This window comes from Hemiscyllium ocellatum, chromosome 13, assembly GCF_020745735.1.
Source record: "Hemiscyllium ocellatum isolate sHemOce1 chromosome 13, sHemOce1.pat.X.cur, whole genome shotgun sequence".
Classification (NCBI taxonomy): domain Eukaryota; kingdom Metazoa; phylum Chordata; class Chondrichthyes; order Orectolobiformes; family Hemiscylliidae; genus Hemiscyllium; species Hemiscyllium ocellatum.
This window is the reverse complement of record NC_083413.1, coordinates 19,664,292-19,687,577: the sequence shown is the minus strand read 5'-3', so window position 1 is coordinate 19,687,577 and position 23,286 is coordinate 19,664,292. Positions and strand designations below refer to the sequence as shown.

Sequence of the window (23,286 nt, the reverse complement as noted above, 5' to 3'; positions counted from 1 at the left end):
CGACGCTCCAGGGAAAACAGCCCCAGCCTGTTTAGCCTCTCCCTGTAGCTCAGATCCTCCAACCCTGGCAACATCCTTGTAAATCTTTTCTGAACCCTTTCAAGTTTCACAACATCTTTCCGATAGGAAGGAGACCAGAATTGCATGCAATATTCCAATAGTGGCCTAGCCAATGTCCTGTACAGCCGCAACATAACCTCCCAACTCCTGTACTCAGTACTCTGACCAATGAAAGAAAGCATACCAAACGCCGCCTTCACTATCCTAAATGCCTGCAACTCCACTTTCAAGGAGCTATGAACCTGCACTCCAAGGTCTCTTTGTTCAGCAACACACCCTAGGACCTTACCATTAAGAGTAAATGTCCTGCTAAGATTTGCTTTCCCAAAATGCAGCACCTCGCATTTATCTGAATTAAACTCCATCTGCCACTTCTCAGACCATTGGCCCATCCGGTCAAGATTCTGTTGTAATCTGAGGTAACCCTCTTTGCTGTCCACTATACCTCCAATTTTGGTGTCATCTGCAAACTTACTAACTGTACCTGTTATGCTCGCATCCAAACTATTTACATAAATGACAAAAAGTAGAGAGTGCAGCACCGATCCTTGTGGCACTCCACTGGTCACAGGCCTCCAGTCTGAAAAACAACCCTCCACCACCACCCTCGGCCATTCCAAGATTCCACGCGCACAGTAATTGACGTCGGTATGCTTATCGTATCATTGACTTGCAGTTTGGAAGTGGCTGCCGCACCCCAGATTCAGAGGTACACAAAACCATTAAGAAAATTAGAGAGCACTCAGGTCTTCCATTTGACTGAACAGACCAAGACACTCATTTCAGATACTTTTAGGCAATTGGGTTAAAACATCCTTTTGATGTAGTGGGTTCCAGCATACAGGACTTGCTTCCTTTCATATGGCTCAAATTAGTGCAGTCTGATGGACCAATTATTGTCATTCTATAAGTTTTGTAGCAAGTTTCTGTCATTGAATGACATTACTTTTCATTTTGCATTAATGCGAATACAATGTAATTTTCCTATGCAATACTGATCATCTGAGAGTTGAGAGAACCTTTTGGGGAATGCCTTTTGCAACTTGAACAGCGTGTTCAGTCCATATAAAGTTGACTTTCATGTTTTTCTTTAACCCGACCATGGAGCTGGTTTCAAGTGGGATCCCAGCAATTGTTCAATGGTTCTCTTATTGACTTGGAAGAATGTAGCACCGGGCATTACTGATGGAATTTCTCTAGCACTTTGTATTACTGATGAATTGTTAAGGCCTTATTACAGTACGGGGTTGTGATAATACCAACTGATTTTTGTTTGGATATTGACTTATCCGAGGAGTGCGGGGCTTGTTGGCTCAGCCAGCATTTATTCCCCATCCCTAATTACTCTTGAAAACATTATGGTGAACTGCCTATTTGAACTTATAGTCCATTTGCTGTAGGCAGTTACACAATGCCATTGTGGAGGGAATTTCAAGATTTTGACACTAACTGTGGAACTGCAATTATGCCTTCCCCGTCAGGATAATGAGTGGCTTGGAAGAGAATTTAAGATGGTAGTGTTCTCACATATCAGCTGCCCTTGGTGTAGGAAATAGTGATTGTATGTTTGGATGGTGTTGTCCAAAAAGTCTTGATGAATTTCCTCAGTGCATCTTGTAGGTGGTGCACATGACTACTGCCAAATGTAGGTGGGGAAGGAATTTAATGTTTGAGCAGGGTGCAAATCAAGCAGGGTGTTCAGATGTTAAGCTTCTTCAGTGGAGCTGCACTCGTCCATGCAAATGACTCACACTCCTGACTTGTGCCTTGCATATGATGGGCAGGCTTTGGGGAGACAAGCTAGTTACTGCATTTGTTTTCATCAAATCAGTTGAGCTGCAAGGACAAAATTCTTAAACTTCCATCCAAAAATCATGAACAAAGTGATGACTCCTTTTATTGAAAAACAAAAATCACTGTTTCCTTCCACAATCTGCAATACAAGTTAAATCATTCAATCAAATGAAACATGACTGGTGAGAATAAACAGTTCAGTTGTCATTCATTTCAAGGTTAATGTTGTTTCCAAATTTTGCAGAGAGCTGGACTTTAAGATCTAGTAACAACTTGGATTGTCTCCACATGACTCTGCAAAGTCTGGATCTCAACTTCGAGAATTTGCTTTGCAGCTTCTAGCATGTCCTGTATCTCATTCTGGGAATAGCTAATAAAAAGCTCTGATTTGGTAAGACAACAGCATTGTATCTTCTTCAAGCATCATTATGTCATCAGAGGCATCTTCTAGATTCTGTAATTGTTTCTTTTCTAGTTCTATAAACACCTTTCTTTCAGAAGAACATTATTAAATTGGTGGGGTGGATATGGGATGCAGAAAAGATTTATAGGGATGTTACTGGGACTGGAGAGTTTGAGTTAAGGGAGGCTGGATAGGCTGAGACTTTTTTCCCCCAGGAACGTAAGTTGAGGAGTGACCTTATGGAAGTTTATAAGATCATGAGGGGCATTGATGAGGTGAACAGCAAAGGTCTTTTCCTGTCTGTTTCCATTTTGTATGACTTTAAAAGCCTATTATTATTTCTTGCGAACTAATTTATTTTCTGGTCATCATCGAAAATGACGCTGAGATCTTCTACTCCTGATTAGCTTGCCCAAGTTGTTGTGTTTCATCGAGTAACTGCAGGATTAGTGACTCTGGCCTTCTCTTGGAGCCACAGTGTTTATGTGGCTAGTTCTATTTAGATTGCTGGTGATTCCGAGGTTATTAATAGCAGGAGATTCAGTGGTGGTAATGTCAAGGTGATTAGATTCTCTTTTATTGATGATGCTCATTGTCTGGATCTTGTGTGGCAGGAATGTTATTTATTACAAATATTACCCAGGTCTTGCTGTATTTGGACTATGACTGCTTCAGTATCTGAATCATCATTAATGATTCTGAATATTCTGCACTTAGCAGCAAACATTCCTGCTCTCACCTTATAATGAAGGAAAGGTCATTGAAGCAGGAGCATGTAGGGCACTACTCCGGGGAATTCCTGAAGGGTTGTCCTGGAGCTGAGATGATTAAACTAGCTATGTATGACTCCAACCAGAGGAAGATTCCCCCTTTTTTCAGTTGACTTTAGTTTTGCAGGCTCCTTATTATTACACTCTGTCCTTAACATCAGGGCCACGTTTGAGAATCACACTCACCTCATACCTGAAATTCAGTTCTTCGGTTCTGTTTGACCCAAAGCATATTTTGGTCCTGGTGAAACCCAAACTGAAACATCAAGTAGGTTATTGCTAAGCAAGTGATGCACAATTGCTGATTGTCAAAAGCAGACTGGAGCAGTAATTGGCTGTGTTATATTTGTGCTGCTTTTTAGCAAGAGTCATTATTGGGCAATCTTACACTTTGTTGGGTAGGCGCAAGTGTCATGGCCATATTGGAATAGCTTGGCTAGGAGTGCAGTAAGCTTTCATTTAAAATTTTTTTAATACTATTGCTGTAATGTTAGTGCCCAAAGCCTTTAAAGTACCCAGTGGCTTCATCTGTCTCCTCATACCACATGGAATGAATTGACTCGGCTGAAGACTGGCATCTGTGATTCTGAGGACCTGCAGAGGAGGATGAGATGGAATGCTACAGCCTTATCTTATGCACTGATGTGCATGGTACCTCTATAATATTTGTGGTGCTTTCTGCTCCACAGAAACATTTTGGACTTGTAAATGTTTACAGCACAGAAGGTGGCCATTTGGCCCAGTGTGTCCCAGACAGTGATCATGTCGGATTACGCTAATCCTTTTTTCCAGAAATTGGCCCAACCAGCAGCTTGTGCAACTCCAACATAACTCTTCCCGCTCTTGTATTTTATTCCAGGGCTAATAATAATAGCAAGTGTTCCATATGCTGTTTTTAACCACCTTATCTACCTGACATGTTACCTTCAGAGATCTGTTCATATGCACATCAAGGTCTGGCTGAGCTGCTGCTGTGCCAACAAGAGCAGTCTGTTGATATCCTCCTACAGTTTATAGCTATCCTCGCTATTTACTACCCTACCAATTTTCATGTCATCTGTGAATTTCCTGATCATATCCACTATTCTTAAGTTTAAATTTTTAATCAACACCACAAGCTGCAAGGGCCCCAGCTTTAAGCCCTGCAGAGTCCAACTGAATTCAGACTTTCAGTACTGTTTTGTGGTGCATCTTCAGAGCTTTTACTTTCTTGGCAAGTCTGGCATGAGAGACCTTTATTAAAAGCTTTGCTGAGATATCCCTGTATAATCTCATTGAATACATTGCCCTCATCAATACTCGTGACTACCTCCTTAAAGAAATTGTTCAAATTTGTCAAGCATGATATTCCCTTAACAAATCCATGCTACCTCTGAATTAATCCTTTGTTGATACATTTTATTCCTCAATCATGTACATGCCAAATATGGTCGGTGACTTTTATACTTTCTGAAACTTTTTAACATGTTATGCACTTTTTCAAATTCACCAACAAGTCAGACTTGGTGGCAATGGTGCAAATGTCTGCTGAGCTGATGAGTTGGAGATAGCCAAAAAGTGGTCATATCGCTGTTGCACATCTGAAAGGAAAAATGTCAGGGTGTAGATTATTTTAGGCTGTTACTGCTGTAACAATGTGCTTTTATGAATTGCTTTCATTATAATTAAATATTGCAAGGTGCTTTTCAGGAGCAGTAAAAAATACAGTTTGAACCTGAGTCGGAGAAGAGAATATTAGGACACGTGACCAAAAGCAGAGTTAAAAATGTTGCTCTTAAAGAATATATAAAAGGAGAACCAGACGTTTTGGGAAGGAATTATGAAGTTTGCACTATTGGCAACTAAAAGAAGATCCACCAATGGTAGAGTAATTAAATTGGGGGTGCATAATGAATCAGAATTGGAGGAGTACCAATGTAATTGGGAATTACAGGATGGAAGGTAATAGTGATGGGAAGGAATGAGAAAACATTTGAAGAAAAGGATGAGATTTTAAACTAAGTCATTGCTGGATTGGAAGCTATTGTAAATGAATAGAACTGTGTGTAGTTTATGGTATGGGCAGCAGAATTTTGTGTAGGCTCATTGTAGGCTAGAAAATGGGATAATGCCGAGGAGAACATTGAAGTAGTCAAGTTTTAACAGTAGATAAATTGAGGCATGGGTGGAGTTGGGCAGTGTGAAAGAGGCAGAAGTTGGCAGTCTTGGTGACGGAACGAATATATGGCAGAGGTTTTTCTTGGGTTCAAGTTTTCAAAAGGTCTGAATCAGGCTCAGCCAATTTGTGTAGGAGTAGCCTACTGTCAGATGGAATTTTTACAGATTGTACTTGGTTGGGCGGAAAATGTTTTGCCTCGATCTGATTTAAAATATAATTTAAGCAACTTTTCTAGGTTTGCTAAGACTTTGTTTTAAGGGAAGAAACTATATGGTTTGAGTAGCATTTTCATTTTGTTGCACGCGTGCCCTAATTCAGAATGGTCCTTATCCAGTCCTCAAGCATGCATACATTTATTGGTGTTAGCCTAATGTATAAACTATTGATTTCTCTGAGATAAAGATGGTCACCTCCTGTAAGGGAAAAAAAATTAAATTGGACATGGAAAATTAACTTGAATTTGTCCCTTTCATGACCTCAAAACTGCAAGAAGATTGTTACCAAATTCCAGGGATGGTTAAGAGTAGGTAGAGGATCCAAGTGACCTAATTGCACAGATATGATGGGACAATGTTCTGCCTTCTATGTTGTCAACTGCTACAGTTCCACAGAATCTGGAAAATTAGTCATGTGTATAACATGATTTTCTGACTGTAGGTATAGAAATGAAATAAATACAGGGGATAAATTATATCACTTCAACGTCTGCCTTTCTTTGTAACACTCAATCCAGGTTTGTGAACTGTTTACTGAAATGCTTTTGGTTGTTTTCTACGTTTAAAGGCGCTGTACAAATATAAGTTGTCTGTGGGAGCTGCCCCATTGCCTCAGTGTGTGCTGCCACAGGCCAACAGAAGTTGCATATGAGGGGCACAGATCAATTCTTCAGGTTTCCCTTCTCAGTTGAGGATAGGATGTTCCTGTGTGAGAGAAACACATTTTTGATATAGAAACATTTGCAAACCTGTGCAAAAATGATCAAAACTACGTTAATCTGATGTTCATTTACATGCAAGGCAGCAAAGATTGAAAATAAAAGAAACTAAATCGTGGGTTTCACATATTTGAAGGACACAAGTTATTTTCCCCTCTAGTTTAATGTACTAATGTTTCAGTACATTGAAAATTGTCCTCCCTGTCCTTTTGACAAAAAAAGTCCATGTTTTATGTGCCATTTCTTGAACAATCATGTATTCTTTATGAAAACTATTTAATTTTCATTAGCACTAGTTAAAAAGAAATTTCTGCAAATTTATTTGATATTGCTTCATGGGTGTTGGAAGCTTTACATTCTCTCCCCACCGCTCCTCTCCCAATCACCATCTGTTGCACAGCTTCATCACGTTACATGCTGTGTATGTTTCACACTTGCTGAATCACAGCCATAAAGTTCAGTAACTACACCTTCCTCTAAAATCAAGGAGTAGGATGTGCTAAACTATTTGTGTAAATTGGAAGTGAAGTAGGCTTATCTTCTGCATATTTAATATAGGAGCTCTCTTGAAAAAAGAAGCTACAGATAAATAAAGCAAAAATCTGTGGAAGCCAGAGATTCGAAACAACAAAAACAAATTGCTGGAGAAATTTGGCAGATTTGGTAGCATCCCGGGCAGAAAACAGAATTAATGTTTTGAATCTGGTGACTCTCTATCAGAACAGCTGCAGAACTAGTTGTACTCCCCCTAATGTTGAGCATTGGCTTACTTATTACCATGTCATCACAGCAGATTACCTATTGAAAGTTCTTCTATGATATATACCACTTTAATGATTGCATTTTCATCTACAGTGTTTCCCTGTGTACCAGAAAGACCAGGAATGCCCTGTCCTGGGGAAGATAGTAAGTATTGCTTATTTTCCTTTTTTATTGTGTGTTTAGAGTGGTTTACTGGTGTATATTTAAATTATTTTTATATTTCCTATTGTATTTCCCTTTACAATCTTTCTTCCTAAAGACATTGACTGACATGCCCAGTGTCAACAGGTTACTGAATTGTGGTAGGCTCACAACCAAGCGAGGTCTGGAATTTGGTCATTACTTTCCTAAAGAAACTCCCCAAGCTTTGTGGTTTCAAGATTCAATTTTGATTAATATTCTATCCAATAACTTCAGAAACTGATCACATTATATCTGTTTTCCATTTTTCTTGCGTTCCTTCTCTCTTCTCTCTTTGCGCATTTTCCACCACCACTGCTTTGACGTGTTGTGTGTCTTTCTTTGCACTTAGAGAGGACCAGTTCTCTCCCTTTCATACCTTAATCATTTACATACTTCCTTTGAGAAAGGGATTTCTCTGAGAAAAATCTCTCCTTATCTGAGTTAAATGGGTGATCTGTTATTTTGAAGCAGTGACTCTGTGCTAGATTCTCCCATAAGAGGAACGTGTTTTCTACATGCACTCCAAGATCTGTTGTATGTTTCAACCAAGCCGCCTCTTCCTCTTCTAAACTCCCATTAATAGATGAAAGCCACGCCTGTCCACTTTTTTGTCTCATAAAATAATCTATTTGTGGTATTAGTCTACTGAACATTCTTTGAACTGCTTCTAAAGCATTTGGAGACCAATACTGCACACTGGGCTCCAGATGTGGGTCTCACTAATGTCGTGCATAACTGAAGCATTTTGTCTTTTGTATTTAATTGTGGAAGATCAGAACCGTTTACTGTCCCTGGAGACCCTATCTACAGGAAGTGTGTTTGGATGTGGCTTATATCAGACCATTTGGATCAGTTAGAGATATAGTTGGAGTCACTGAGGAGCATACAAAAGGACAGGGTGTGGTGGAAAGTAGCTTTGGAGGGGTGGTCATATTGCAGATACAATCAGGTTGATGGGCGACTGCCTAAAGAGGTAGGAAGGTACAGCAAGAGTTCTCCTGTGGCTATCCCTCTCCCATACAAATATTCTATTTTGGCTACTGATTAGGGGGGATTGCCTCTCAGAAGGCTGGACCTTCTGCTAAGAGAGGTTCGTCAAGATTCAAATGAGCAATTGTGATAGGGGACTGTCCAGTTGGGCATAAGCAAGCTATTCTCAGATGTGAGCAAGACTTACGACACTGTGTTGCCACCCTGGTGCCAGGATCAAGGACACCTTAAGATCCTAAGACAAAGGAGTGGAAGTAAGGCCATTCGACCCATTGAGTCCATTCTGCCATTCACTCATGACTGGGCACTTCAACTCCACTTACCCGCTCTTTTCCCGTAGCCTTTAATTCCTTGCGAGATCAAGAATTGATCAATCTCTGCCTTGAAGACATTTAATGTACTGGACTCCACTGCGCTCTGTGGCAATGAATTCCACAGGCCCACCACTCTGGCTGAAGAAATGTCTCCTCATTTCTGTTCTAAATTGACCCCCTCCTTATTCTAAGCCTGTTGTCACAGGTAACACAAACAAATTCCCAGCCTCTACCTTTCTAAACCATGCATTATCTTGTAAGTTTCTTATAGATCGCCCCTCAACCTTCTAAACTGAAATGAATACAATCCCAGGATCCTCAGCCGTTCATCGTATGTTAGGCCTACCATTCCAGGGATCATCAGTGTGAATCCCCACTGAACACGCTCTGGTGCCAGTATGTCCTTCCTGAGGTGTGGGGCCCAAAATTGGATACAGTATTCTAAATGGGGCCCTAACTAGAGTTTTATAAAGTCTCCGAGCACATCGCTGTTTTTATATTCCAAACCTCTTGAGATAAATGACAACATTACATTTGCTGTCTTAACCATAGACTCAATTTGCAAGTCAACCTTCAGAATGACCTTACTTCCACTCCTATGTCTTATGGTCTTAAGATGTCCTTGATCCCACTGGCACCAGGGAGGCAACATACTGTTGTAAGTCTTGCTCACATCTAAGAATAACCTGTCTGTGCCCAGCTGGACAGTCCCCTTCTCACCTACAACCAAGGTTAGGCTAATCGACCTATAATTTTCCACCTTTTGTCTTGATCCTTTCTTGAACAAGGGGTTACAACTTCGATTTTCCAATCATCTAGGACTTTCCCTGACTCCAGTGATGTTTGAAAGATCACAACCCATGCCTCCGCTATTTCCTCAGCCATCTCCCTCAGAGCTCTAGGATGTTGCCCATCGGGGCCAGGAGATTGATCAATTTTTAGACCGTTTAGCTTTTCTAGCACTCTCTCTTTTGTAATGACTACCATATTCAACTCTGCCCCCGACTCTCCTTAATTGTTGGGATGTTACTCATGTCTTCCACTGTGAAGACTGACACAAAGTATTTAGTAAGTTCTTCAGCTATTTCCTTATCTCCCAGCACTAGCCCTCCTGCATCAACTTGGAGTCGCCCAATTTTTACTTTTGCCTCTCGTTTATTTCTTATGTATTGGAAGAAACTTTTACTGTCATTTTTAATATTACTGGCTACCTTACCTTCATATTTGATCCTCTCCTTCCTTATTTCTCTCTTTGTTATCCTCTGTTTGTTTTTGTAGTCCTCCCAATCTTCTGATTGCCCAGTGCTCTTCGCCATTTTAATGGCTCCCCCAACCCAGATAATCTATCTTCTCTCGTGCCACTGCAGTTACCTTTATTTAACTGTAATACCATTACATCCGATTTTGCCTTCTCTCTTTCAAACTGTAGACTGAACTCCACCATATTATGATCACTTCCTCTAAAGTGTTCCCTTACATTAAGATTTTTTAATGAAGTCTGGCTCATTACATAGCACTAAGTCCAGAATAGCCTGTTCCCTTGTGGGCTCCATCACAAACTGTTCCAAAAAGCTATCCTGTAAGCATTCCATGAATTCCCTTCCTTTGGATCCACTGGCAACATTATTCACCCTGTCAGTTTGCATAGTCCCCATGATCACTGTGACATTGCCTTTCTGACATGCCCTATCTATTCCCCAGTACATTTTGCACTCCTGGTCTTGACCACTGCTGGAAGGTCTGTACATAACTCCCATTATGGGTTTTTTGCCTTTGTGGTTCCTTAACTCCACTCACGCAGACTCCACATCATCTGACCCTATGTCGTTCAGTGCCATAGATTAAATTTCATTCTTAACTAACAAGGCAACCCTGCCCCCTCTGCCCAACTTCCTATCTTTTTGATAAGTTGTAAATCTTTGGATGTTTAACTGCCAGTCCTGTACACTCTGCAACCACGTCTGTGATGCCTACCACATCATAATCATTCACAATGATTTGTGCCGTTAATTCATCTATTTTGTTACGAATGCTACAAGCATTCAGGTAAAGCGCCTTAATGCTAAATTCCTTATCCTCATGATTTCCATCATCTCTAGTAATATATCTTAAGTTATCCCTCCTTTTTGCTTCATTCCTAGTCTGCCTTGAACTTAAACCCTGCATGTATGCTAACCTACGGCTTGTCTTTCTACTTGACTCCATAATCTCTGTTGCGTTAAACTATTAAGGAGATGGGGTGGGGTATCCTAAGCAGTAGTAAGAAAAGATTGAAGATGGTTCAGAAATTAAGGGGAGCAATGGAATACCAGATAACTAGAGATATTGAGACTCTGGTCAAGAAAAAGAGGATATGACAGGTATAGACAGCTGGAATCAAGTAAATCCCTCAAGGACAGTAGAAGGAGTAGGGGCAGACTTAAGAGAGAAATCAGGATGCTGTAAAGGAGATATGAGAAAGCTTTGGCAGATAAGGTCAGGGAGAATCCAAGGAGATTCTACAAGTACATTAAAGGCATAAGAGCAACTAGGGAAAGCATAGTGAAAGAGAGCCTTCTTAAAGGTTACTGTGGCTGTCTATGTGTGGAACCCCAGGAGATGGGTGAGATCTAATCAAATATTTTGCGCCAGTATTTACCAGGGAGAAGGACGTGGAAGCTAGGGAATTTGGGCAATAAATGGTGATTACTTGAAAACAGTCCACATTACAGAAGAGGAAGTGCTGGAGCTCATAAAATGCATAAAGCTAGATAAATTCCTGGAACCCAAATTAATTGTATCCCAGCACGTAGGGAGAAGCCAGGGAGAAAATTGCAGGACCCTGAGCAGAGAGAATTGTATCATCAACAGACATGGGTGAGTTGCAGCAAGACTGAAGAATGGTTAATAAGCCATTATTTGAGAGACTACAAGGAAGAGCCAGGGAACTACAGACTGGTAAACCCAAGGTCAAGGGTGGGTAGGTTATTGGAAAGGATTCTGAGAAACTAGATCTCCATGCACTTGAAAAGACAAGAGATATTGGCATGGCTTTGTGATGTCTCTCAAATTAGTTCTGTCTTGAAGAGAAGGATTCTGGGTCATCCAAGATGGAGGACGGAAAAAGTTCTGGCTGTATCAGCTGTTCCTTTTTTGAGGTATTTTAGGTGTTGGAGGTGATTTCCTCAAATTCAAGGAGCAGCAAATACTGTTTCATATGCTATGGCATTGTTTTGGAACTTTGGAGAAAAAAATCAAAACAACAGTTTTAAAAGGATGAAGAAAAGACAAAGAAGCACATGGTGAGGTCAGTGCAGAAGAGCGAGAAAGAAACTGATACCACAGTGTACCTACACATTTCTGCCTTTGCTGTTTGAATTCGTATAACGCTGGAAATCAGAGTTCTTCTGGGAAAACTAACAAACAGTGAAATTCACAACTGATCTTGGATGAACTGTTTGGGCGAAGTTCACAGCACAGAATCAAATAAGTGTATTTTAAGTGCGGCCTACAGAAAGTCTGCAGTAGTGAGTAGAGTGGGTTCTTTCTTGATTATATGTTTTTGGACATATGTCTCTTCATTAAACTTAAAATATAAGCCATTGCTATTAACTTAACCTGGGGCAGTGTTTTGTAGAGGAATAAGTGTGTTGTTTTCTGGGTCTGTAGATTGTGAAGGAGCAAAAAAATGACCTTTAGTTGAGTGATATGTGCTTCTTGTCAGATGTGGGAGTTTAAAGAGAGTTTTGGGGTTACTGCGGATTATATCTGCAATAAATGCTGTTGCTTGCAAATCTTATCAGATTGAATGGATCTGTTGGAGAGACAGTTAGAAGTATTGAGGAATTTACAACAACAATAGTATATGATGGATGGCAGTTATAGGAAGAGGGGGGAAGTCTCAGATACAATCACCTAGATGGGTTAACTCCAGAAAAGGTAAGAGAGGTAGGCAGGTAGTGCAGGAGTCTTCTGTGGCTGTACCCATTTCAAACAAGTATGCTGATTTGGAAAATGTAGGGGGTGATGGATTCTCAGGGGAACATAGCATGAACAGCCAAGTTTCTGGTATTGAGACTGGCTCTACTGCAATGAGGGGTACGTCAGGTTCCAAGAGATCAATTGTGTAAGGGGATTCTTGAGTCCGAGGTACAGACAGACATTGCTGTGGGCAACAGCAAAAAATCTGAATGGTGTGTTGCTTCCCTGGTGACAGGATCAAGGATATCTCGGAGAGGGTGCAGAATGTTCTCAAAAGGGACAGGCGCAAGCAAGAGGTCGTTGTCAACAATGAACCAATGACATAGGAAGGGAAAAGGTTGAGATTCTGAAGGGAATCACAGAGTTAGGCAGGAATTTAAAAAGGAGGTCCTCGAGAGTTGTAATATCTGGATTAGTCCTGGTGCTATGAACTAGTGAGGGCAGGAATACGAGGATAGAGCAGATGAATGCATGGCTGAGGAGCTGCTGTATGGGAGAAGGATTCGCATTTTTGGATCATTGGAATCATTTTTGGAGTAAAAGTGACCTGTACAAGAAGGGCAGATTGCACCTAAATTGGAAGGGGACTATTATACTGGCAGGGAAATTTGCTGGAGCTGCTTGGGAGAATTTAAACTAGTGGCGGGGGGGGGGGGGGAGGGCCCAGGGATATAGTGAGGAAAAAGATAATCTGAGGCAGGTACAGTTGAGAACAGAAGTGAGTCAAACAGTCAGGGCAGGCAGGGACAAGGGAGAATAAATAAATTAAACTGCATTTATTTCAATGCAAGGGGCCTAACAGGGAAGGCAAATGAACTCTGGGCATGGTTAAGAACATGGGACTGGGATATCATGGCAATTACAGAAACATGGCTCAGAGATGGGCAGGACTGGCAATTTAATGTTCCAGGATACAAATGCTACAGCAAGGGTAGAAAGGGAGGCAAGAGAGGAGGGCGAGTGGCGTTTTTGATAAGGGATGACATTACAGCTGTGTTAAGGGAGGATATTCCTGATATACATCCAGGGAAGATTTTCAGGTGGAACTGAGAAATAAAAAAGGGATGATCACCTTATTGGGATTGCATTATACACCCCCTAGTAGGCAGCGTGAAATTGAGAAACAAACATGTAAGAAGATCTCAGTTATCTGTAAGAATAATAGGGTGGTTATGGTAGGGGATTTTAACTTTCCATACATAGACTGGGACAGCCATAGTGTTAAGGTTTAGATGGAGAAGAATTAAAGTGTGTACAAGAAAATTTTCTGATTCAGTATGTGGATGTACCTACTAGAGAAGATGCAAATCTTGACCTACACTTAGGAAATAAGGCAGGGCAGGAGACTGAGGTGTCAGTGGGGGAGCACTTTGGGGCCAGCGACCATAATTCTATTGGATATAAAATGGTGATGGAAAAGGATAGACCAGATCTAAAAGTTGAAGTTCTAAATTGGAGAAACGTCAATTTTGACGGAATTAGGCAAGAATGTTGAAAAGCTGATTGGAGGCAGATGTTCGCAGGTAAAGGGGCGGCTGAGAAATGGGAAGCCTTCAGGAATGAGATAACAAGAATCTGGAGAAAGTATATTCCTGTTAGGGTGAAAGGAAAGGCTGGTAGGTATAGGGAATGCTGGATGATTAAAGAAATTGAGGGTTTCGTTCAGAAAAAGAAGGAAGCATATATAAGATATAGACAGGACAGATTGAGTGAATCTTTAGAAGAGTATAAAGGCAGTAGGAGTATACTTAAGAGGGAAATCAGGAAGGCAAAAAGGGTTCATGAGATAGCTTTGGCAAATAGGATTAAGAAAAATCCAAAGGGTCTTTACAAATACATTAAGGACAAAAGGGTCACGCGGGAGAGAATAGGGCCTCTCAAACTAGCAGAAAATGAGGACTGCAGATGCTGGAGATCAGAGCTGAAAAATGTGTTGCTGGAAAAGCGCAGCAGGTCAGGAAGTATCCAAGGAGCAGGAGAATTGACATTTCGGGCATAAGCCTGAAGAAGGGCTTGTGCCCGAAACATCGGTTCTCCTCCTTGGATGCTGCCTGACCTGCGCTTTTCCGGCAGCACATTTTTCACCCCTCAAAGATCAGCAAGGCGGCCTTTGTGTGGAGCTGCAGGAGATGGGGCAGATACTAAACTAGTATTTTGCATCAGTATTTACTGTGGAAAGGACATGAAAGACATAGAATGGAGGGAACTAGATGGTGCCACCTTGCAGAATGTCGATATTACAGAGAATGAAGTGCTGGATGTCTTGAAACGGATAAAGGTGGATAAATCCCCTGAACCTGATCAGGTGTACGCTAGAACTCTGTGGGAAGCTAGAGAAGTGATTGTTGGGCCTCTTGCTGAGATATTTGTATCATCGATAGTCACAGGTAGGGTGCCGGAAGACTGGAGATTGGCTAACATGGTGCCACTGTTTAAGAAGGGTGGTAAGGACAAGCCAGGGAACTATAGATTAGTGAGCCTAACGTCAGTGGTGCGCAAGTTGTTGGAGGGAATCCTGAGGGACAGGATGTACAGGTATTTGGAGAGGCAAGGAATTATTAGGGATAGTCAACATGGGTTTGTGCATGGGAAGTTGGGTCTCACAAACTTGATTGAGTCCTTTGCAGAAATAACAAAGAGATTTGATGAGGGCAGAGGGGTTGAGGTGATCTGTGTGGACTTCAGTAAGACGTTCAACGAGGTTCCCTGTGGGAGACTGGTTAGCAAAGTTAGATCTCACTGAATACAGGGAGCACCAGCCATTTGAAAGGTAGAAGACAGAGGGTGGTGTTGGAGGGTTGCTTTTCAGACTGGAGTCCTGTAACCAGTGTAGTGCCACAAAGATTGGTGCTGGGTCCTCTACATTTTGTCATTTACATAAATGATTTGGATGCAAGCATTAGAGGTATAGTTCGTAAGTTTGGAGATGACACCAAAATTGGAGGTGAAGTGGACAGCGAAGAAGGTTACTTCAGATTACAACAGGAACTTGACCAGGTGGATCAATGAGCCGTGAAGTGGCAGATGGAGTTTAATTCCGATAAATGCGAGGTGCTGTATTTTGGGAAAGCAAATCTTAGCAGGACTTATACACTTAATGGTAAGGTCCTAGGGAGTGTTGCTGAACAAAGAGGCCTTGGAGTGCAGGTTCATATTTCCTTGAAATTGGATAGTGAAGAAGGCATTTGGTATGCTTTCCTTTATTGGTCAGAATATTGAGTACAGGAGTTGAGAGATCATGTTGGGGCTGTAACAGGACATTGGTTAGGCAACTGTTGGAATATTGCGGAAAGATGTTGTGAAACTTGAAAAGGGTTCAGGAAAGATTTACAAAGATGTTGCCAGGGTTGAAGGATTTGAGCTATAGGGAGAGGCTGAACTGGCTGGGGCTTTTTTCGTTGGAGCATCGGAGGCTGAGGGGTAACCTTATAGAGGTTCACAAAATTATGAAGGGCATGGATAGGATAAATAGACAAAGTCTTTTCCCTGGGGTCGGGGAGTCCAGAACTAGAGGGCATAGGTTTAGGGTGAGAGGGGAAAGATATGAAAGGGACCTAATGGGCAACTTTTTCACACAGAGGGTTGTACATGTAAGGAATGAGCTACCAGAGGAAGTGGTGGAATCTGGTACAATTTCAACATTTAAAAGGCGTTTGTGGATGGTTTTGGAGGTATATGGACGAGGTGCTTGTAGGTGGGACTACATTGGGTTGGGATATCAGCATGGATGGGTTGGACTGAAGAGTCTGTTTCTATGCTGTACATCTCTATGACTCTGAGGTGAACGAGAAGGTAGATAAATGCAGTGCAGTATATGTAGTCTGCATAGATGTTAGCAAGGCCTTCAACAAAGTTCCGCATGATAGACTGGTTAGTAAGGTTAGATCATAGGATTAGCTGCAAGCTAGCCACTTGGATTCAAAATTGGCTTGACGGCAGGAGGCAGAGGGCAATGATGGTGGAGAGTTGTTTTTCAGATTGGAGGTCTGTGACTAGTGGTGTTCTGCAAAGATCGGTGCTGTTCACTTTTTTGTTTGTCATTTATATCATCAATTTGGATGAGAATATAGAAAGCATCATTATTAAATTTTTGAATGACACCAAAATTGATAGTGAAGGAGACTGTCTTAGAGTACAATGGGATCTTGATCACTTGGGCTAGAGGAGTGGCAGATGGAGTTGCATTTTGGTAAGACAAACCAGGGCAAGACTTGTACACGGTTAATGGTAGGGCCCTGGAGAGTGTTTTTGAACAGAGACCTAGGGGTTCAGATACATAGTTGCTTGAAAGTGGTGTCACAGGGAGATAGGGTGGTGCGAAACATTTGGCAGACTTGCCTTCACTGGTCAGAGCATTGAGTAAAGGAGTTGGGACACTGGACCACTTTTGGAGAAATGCATACAGTACTGGTTACCCTATCTCAGGAAGGATATTACTAAATTGAAATGCTGCAGAAATATTTTACAAAGATGAAACTGAGGCTGTTGGGTTTAAGTTATAAGGAGTGGCTGGATAGGCTAGAACTCTTTTCCCTGAACAGTAGAAGGCTGAGGGGTTACCTTTTAGAGGTTCATAATGTCATGAGGGACATATAGATAACGTGAATAGCAAAGGTTTTTCCAAAGAGTAAGGGAGTTCAAAAAAAGAGAGAATAGGTGAGAGGAGGAAGATTTAAGAGAGCCCTGAGGGGCAACTTATCATTTAAATCACTTAAAAGACATTTGGACAGGTACACGAATAGGAAGGGATTAGAGGGATTTGGCCCAAATGCAGGCAAATAGTTCAGGAAACTTGATTGGCATGGACACATTGGAGTAAAAAATGAGGTCTGCAGATGCTGGAGATCATGGACACGTTGGATCCAAGAATCTATTTCCATGCTGTATGACTCTGACTCTATAAGCAATAACATTAACTTTCTAATTACCTGCATAGAAATTCTATGCTTTTTATTCATCCTGAATGAAGTATTTCCCATTTTCCAATATCATGTGACATTTGCCAGATCTTTACCCTCTCAAACCAAATCGATGTCTTTATAACATGCTTACATCCCCTTAGAGTTATCTTTTGTGGCATCAGCATATTTAGATACCATACGTTTAACAAAGTTATTTATTTGAATTGTAAACAGTTGATGCCCTAACACTGATGCATTTGGTACATCATGCTTTGCTTCTTGCTAAGGGAATAGGCATAAATGGTCATTTTCCCAATTTCCTGTTTACAAGCTAATCTTCCATTTGTGCCAATATGTTGCTGCATACAATACAATGTTTATTTTTTGCAATAACCTTTGTTGCATCCTATTAGATCCTTTATGAAATCTAAATACTATAAACTCACCATTTTCCCTTTATCCACCACGCATCTTATTTTCTCAATGAATACTAATCAAATGGTTAAATGATTTTTATTTCACAAAACCATGTTGACTCTACCTGATTATGTTGAATTTGTCTTAGTGCCCTACTATATGCCTTCTCAGTGGCTTCTAATAGCTTCCTAATGATCGATGTTTCTGCTTTCTGTCTCTGTCCCATTTCTGAGTAAAACAGTTTTTAATTTCAGATTTTCCAATCAAACAAATCTTCCCCAAATCTCTCGAAAGGTTTGAGATATTAAATGCAATGGGCCAGCTATCTGTTTGCAGTCATTTCTTTGAAGGCCCTTAAATAATATTGATCAGGACCCAGGAAATTGCCAATCTGCAACTCCAACTGTTTGTTTAGTATCATTTCTCTGGTTACTATAAATTTCTCTTGGCCTCCATCCCTTCCATTTCTTGGTTTACACCTATTTCTGGGGAACTACTTGCATCCTGTAGTGAACACTGGTGTAAATACCTCTTCATTTCATATGCCACCTCCTTATCTTCCATTCTTAGCCCAGACTCACTTTCTATAGAATAAGCATGCATTTTCTTAACTCTTTTCTGATGGAAACCATATTGTCTGCTTTATATAAATTGCAAACAGCTGTGGACCTCGCCCTGGCCTTTGAAGTATTCAACTGCTAATAACCAACCATCCTGAGAATGGCTCATTTATTGTTAGTTTTCTATTTGTTAACCAGTTTTCAATCAATACTTTTACATTAACCCCACATTCCATGTACTATAAATTTTGTTTAATCGCCACTTGTATGAGACCTTATCAAAAGCGTTTTGAAAGTATAACATCACTTCTACTGGTTCACCTTTATCTATGCTTCAAGTAACATAGAATCATAAAGTCATACAGATCCTTTGATTCAATCAGTCCATGCTGAACATTATCCCAAACCAAACTAATTGCACCTGCCTGCACCTGGCCCAAATCCCTCCAAACCTTTTCTATTCATTTACTTAACCATGTGTCTTTCAAACTTTGTAATTGTGTCCACAGCCCCCTCTTCCTCAGGAAGTTCATTCCACAAACAATCCACCCTCTGTTTGAACAAAAGTGCCCCCATGCCTTTTTTAAATATCTCTCCTCTCAACTTAAAAAAAAATCTTGAAATCCCCCCTCCTAGAGAAAAGACATGTACATCTTCAAAGGTAGTCCACAGTTTTGACAATAATGATTTCCTTATCAAAATTCCATATTGACTGCCCAGTTTGACCATTTGTTTTCAAGATGGCAGCAGAGTCACAGCACTTCATATGTGTTCTCGAGCCCAGGGCTCATTCAGTCCCTTCTGTTTTCGGTTTTTTTTTTTGCTGCTTACTCCTTTTTTTTATTTTGTCATTGGTTTTTCTTTACTTTGAAGCCTTTTGCTTTGGGTTAATTGGTGGTGTCAGCATGGCGGTGAGAGTGAGCTCTACATGGACTGGCGGCAACCTCCTGGTGGTCAGAGGCAGCAGCTGCGGTTACTGCTCCTGGTGATTGGAGGTGGCAGCATAGACATCCTCCTGGCATTTGGGACTAGCAGCAAAGCTTCTCTAGCAGTCTGAGATTGCAGCGCCAACAAGGTGACATCTTGGAGGAAAACAGCTGGAGCAAAACTCTTAGTAAGGCAGTGGCGCCCTGGCCTGGCAGTGGAGATGGACTCCTGGTTGCAGTAAGCCCAGAATGGTGACTCCTGGTGTTGGTAAGGTAGCAATGGCAGTGCGATATGCTTGGGATGGGTACTCCTGTCGTCACTGAAATGGCAGCAGAGGCATGGAATCCTGGTTGTTGTCCTAGTAAGATCAGAGTGAGGACTCCTGGTTGTAGTTGAGGCAGTGGTGGCAGTTCCTGCTTGCGGTAGGCTTGTTTGTCGGCAAGGTGGTGGTGCCAGGGATTCCTGGTTGCGGGGTATGTATGGGTTCAGCAGAGGCCCCAGTGACAGAAAGATGGATCTAGGAGCAAAGAGATGGCACCTAAAAAGTGGCAGCTTCAGTGTTGGTGGGTCTGATGCAGACGGGTCATTGGAAGAAGGGTGGAGGTGTAAGTGTCGGTGAGCTGGCTCAGCATTCATGGTAGAGGCAGTGAAACGAAGATAGATCCTTTCACTTTTTAAAATTATTTTATTCTTAAACGGTTCGAAATGGTGCCAGATTGTGGCGACAATTGAAGCTTTTCACTTTTACTATATTATTCACTGTAAAGTGTAAGTGATAAATCATTCAATTCAATAAATTATTTAATTCAGGTATTTACTAAGTGCCTATTTATCATATCCTTTTGACTAGATTCTAACATTTTCTGTACCACTGACATCAAACTAATAGGTCTATAGTTCTGCATTCTCCTTCTCCCTCTCTCCTTAAGTAATGAGATTACATTTGCAGAATCTACAGAATTTTGAAAGATACCCACAAATGCTTCCACTGTTTCTGTAGCCAGGCACTGCAACACTGAGATAGTGCTCCCTTGGGTCTAGGGATTAATAAAGCTTCAATCCATTTAACTTTCTGAAGTACTATCTCTTTACTAATGTTAATTTCTTTCAGTTTCACAAACTATTGTTGTCGTCTTATAGTTTGGGAGATTTTCCGTATTTTCCATGAAAGTGAGACGAAGTAATTGTTTAGGTTATCTGCCATTTCCTTAAATTTCTCCTGTGTCAACATGTTTCGGGCCCACATTTAGAATCTTGGAGATATACAGCACAGAAATAGACCCTTTGGTCCAACTTGACAATGCCAGCCAGATATTCTACATAAATTTATTACGTTTGACAGCATTTGGCCCATATCTCTCCAAACTCTTCCTATTCATATACTCATCCAGATGTCTTTTAAAAGTTCTAATTGTACTAGCCTCCCCACTTTCTTTGGCAACTCATTCCATATGTGCACCAACCTCTGCGTTGCCATTGGGTCTCTCTTCTATATTTCCCCTCTCACTTTAAACCTCTTATCCGAGCTAATGTTTTTATTCACAAACCTAGAGAATGTTTTACAGTCTGTCTTTAAATTGCTAATTAGCTTGCATTGGCATTCTCTTTCGCCCTTTTTTAAAAATCAATTTCTTGGTCATCTTTTGCTGCCTTCTGCAATAACCCTAACGCTAAATTGCTCTCAACCCTTGGCTTTACCACATTTTCTGGTATCTTTTAAGCACTTTCTTTGATTAAATGCAGTTTTGAGCTTTTGTTGGCCATGGTTAATTCATCTTGTATGCGCCTTAGAAGAACAAGTGCGTACGTAGATCATATGGTACTTTAAATACTAGTCATTGCATGTCAAGCATCAAATCTTGCACAGCATTTGATCAATCCACCCTAGTCAACATTCCCATTATCCTTTAATGGTTTGCCTTGTTCTAATTCAAGGCTCTAATATCAAAATGAACTGCACCAGATGCATACTGCACCAGAAACCCATCCTGTCTACACTCCAGGAATTTATCCTCCATAGCTTTAGTGCTGATTCGGTCACCCAGTTGAAGCTAATTATTACATATGTTACAAACATCTATAATTCCCTGATTCGAACATTACCAGCATGCGTTGAAGTCTTATTCAAGACTTAGATTAGATTAGACTTACAGTGTGGAAACAGGCCCTTTGGCCCAACAAGTCCACACCGACCCGCCGAAGTGCAACCCACCCATACCCCTACATTTACCCCTTACCTAACACTACGGGCAATTTTAGCATGGCCAATTCACCTGACCCGCACATCTTTGGACTGTGGGAGGAAACCGGAGCACCCGGAGGAAACCCACGCAGACACGGGGAGAACGTGCAAACTCCGGGAATTGAACCCGGGCCTCAGGCGCTGTGAGGCAGCAGTGCTAACCACTGTGCCACCGTGCCGCCCACTTGTACCAGTGCCCATAGCTGTTTCTTGGTTTCACCAAAATTCACCTTACAGCCTGATCCTACAACTCAAGATCCTTTCTCATTAACATACTGATGTTGTCCCTTATTATGAGTGGTACCCGACCACCACCACCTCTTTGCCCATGGATTTAAAAAAAATTCTTTCATGGGAAGGCTGTGGAGGCCAGTCTCTATTTATTACTGAGATAGATAGGTGTCTGATAACAAGAGGTTCAAGGGTTACAGCCAAAAAGCGGGAGATTGAGAATCTTGTCAGCCATGATTGATTGGCGGAAGAATTCCCGAAGAAGGGTGACACCGGAAATGTTGACTTCTGCACTTCCTGATGCTGCCTAGCTTGCTGTGTTCTTCCAGCCTCCTGCTTGTCTATCTGTGATTGAATGGCAGAGCAGACTCAATTGGCTGAATGGTCTAATTTCTGCTCCTATGCATGGGGATATCGTTGGTTAGGCTAGCATTTATTTCCGATTGCCCAGTCAACCACATTTCTATGGCTCTGTAGGCCAGATCAGGTATGGATGACACCTTTCCTTTCCTAAGACATTAGTGAACCAGATGAATTTTGAATGACAACCAACAATGGGTACTTGATTACAATTAGACTAACTTTAATTCTGGACTATTACCAGACTATAATAATATTGGACTATAACCTGCTGTTGTGTGAGTTTTAACTTTGTACATCTCCAAATCAGTTTTAATTCCAGATGTTGTTAAATTCAAATTTCACCATCTGCCATGGTAGGATTTGAACCCATGTACCCAGAAGAAATGATTGAGACTCTGGATTGCTAGTCCAGTGATATTGCACAACCATCTCTGCTGAATTGTTTTCCACAATGATAAATGCTGTTGGGCATTCAGCTCCCAAACTTGGTCACCCTATGACCACTGCTTTGTACAGGAAAATGAATGATGGACACCATTTGTGCCTTCAGGATATTAACATTGTAACAGATTTTGCATACATGCAAGTAGATTTGCTTTTATTTTATTTAACATTATTCTGAATTCTGATCATTTGATTCTTGCACTTGCTTAATTCGTCCTCTAATTTTGTTTATTACTTCTCTACCCCGTTATTGGCTTTGCTTCCCTCAAATCAAAGATCCTTCTCCTGTTTCCTTCTACCTTCCAATTAGTCTAAACCACACCCAATTGCAGCGTCTCCCTGTGAGGATATTGGTCCTGATCCTGCAAGATGCAACCTTGAAAATGTCCCATCCCCAAGCAGGTCCCAATACTTCAGAATTCTGATGTCCTCTGTCCTACACCAGTTCTCCAGCCACATGTTCAGCTGCTTAGTTCTCCTATTCCTGTGATCTCAAGAGACATTGTATTAATCCGAGGGCTATGTTTGTTTTTGAGGTCTAGATTTCTTGATCTCCATCCTAGCTTCCTAAAATGAGCTTTTGTACCTCATTCCACTTCATATGTATATTGCAACAAATGTGAACCAAGAGCTCTTTGTTCCCGCTCTCCAAAATCCTGTCCTGCAGTTGCTTTGTAACAATCTTAGCACCAGGGAGTTAATACACAATCCTGGAGTCACATCTATGGCAGCAGAAACACTGATTGTTCCTGTAGCCAGTGAATTCTCCCATCAACTCTGTTCCATTCCTCTTCCTCCTTGTGCATATTAGCCAACAATGGTACCAGACTGGCTTTGACAATGCACTTACATCTGTAATAAAACTGACTTACC

General features: G+C 41.2%; 1 protein-coding gene and 1 pseudogene across 1 annotated transcript in view; one reads left to right on the top strand and one right to left on the bottom strand.

Annotated features, from left to right (window-relative positions):
* prkci (protein kinase C, iota) overlaps positions 1–23,286 on the top strand; it is a 141,726-nt gene that overhangs the window by 69,027 nt on the left and 49,413 nt on the right. Inside the window, exon 4 of the mRNA XM_060834588.1 lies at positions 6,975–7,025. Coding sequence (XP_060690571.1) covers positions 6,975–7,025 — 51 coding nt within the window. The remainder of the gene's footprint in view (positions 1–6,974; positions 7,026–23,286) is intronic.
* On the bottom strand, positions 2,052–6,899 carry LOC132821654 (prefoldin subunit 4-like; annotated as a pseudogene).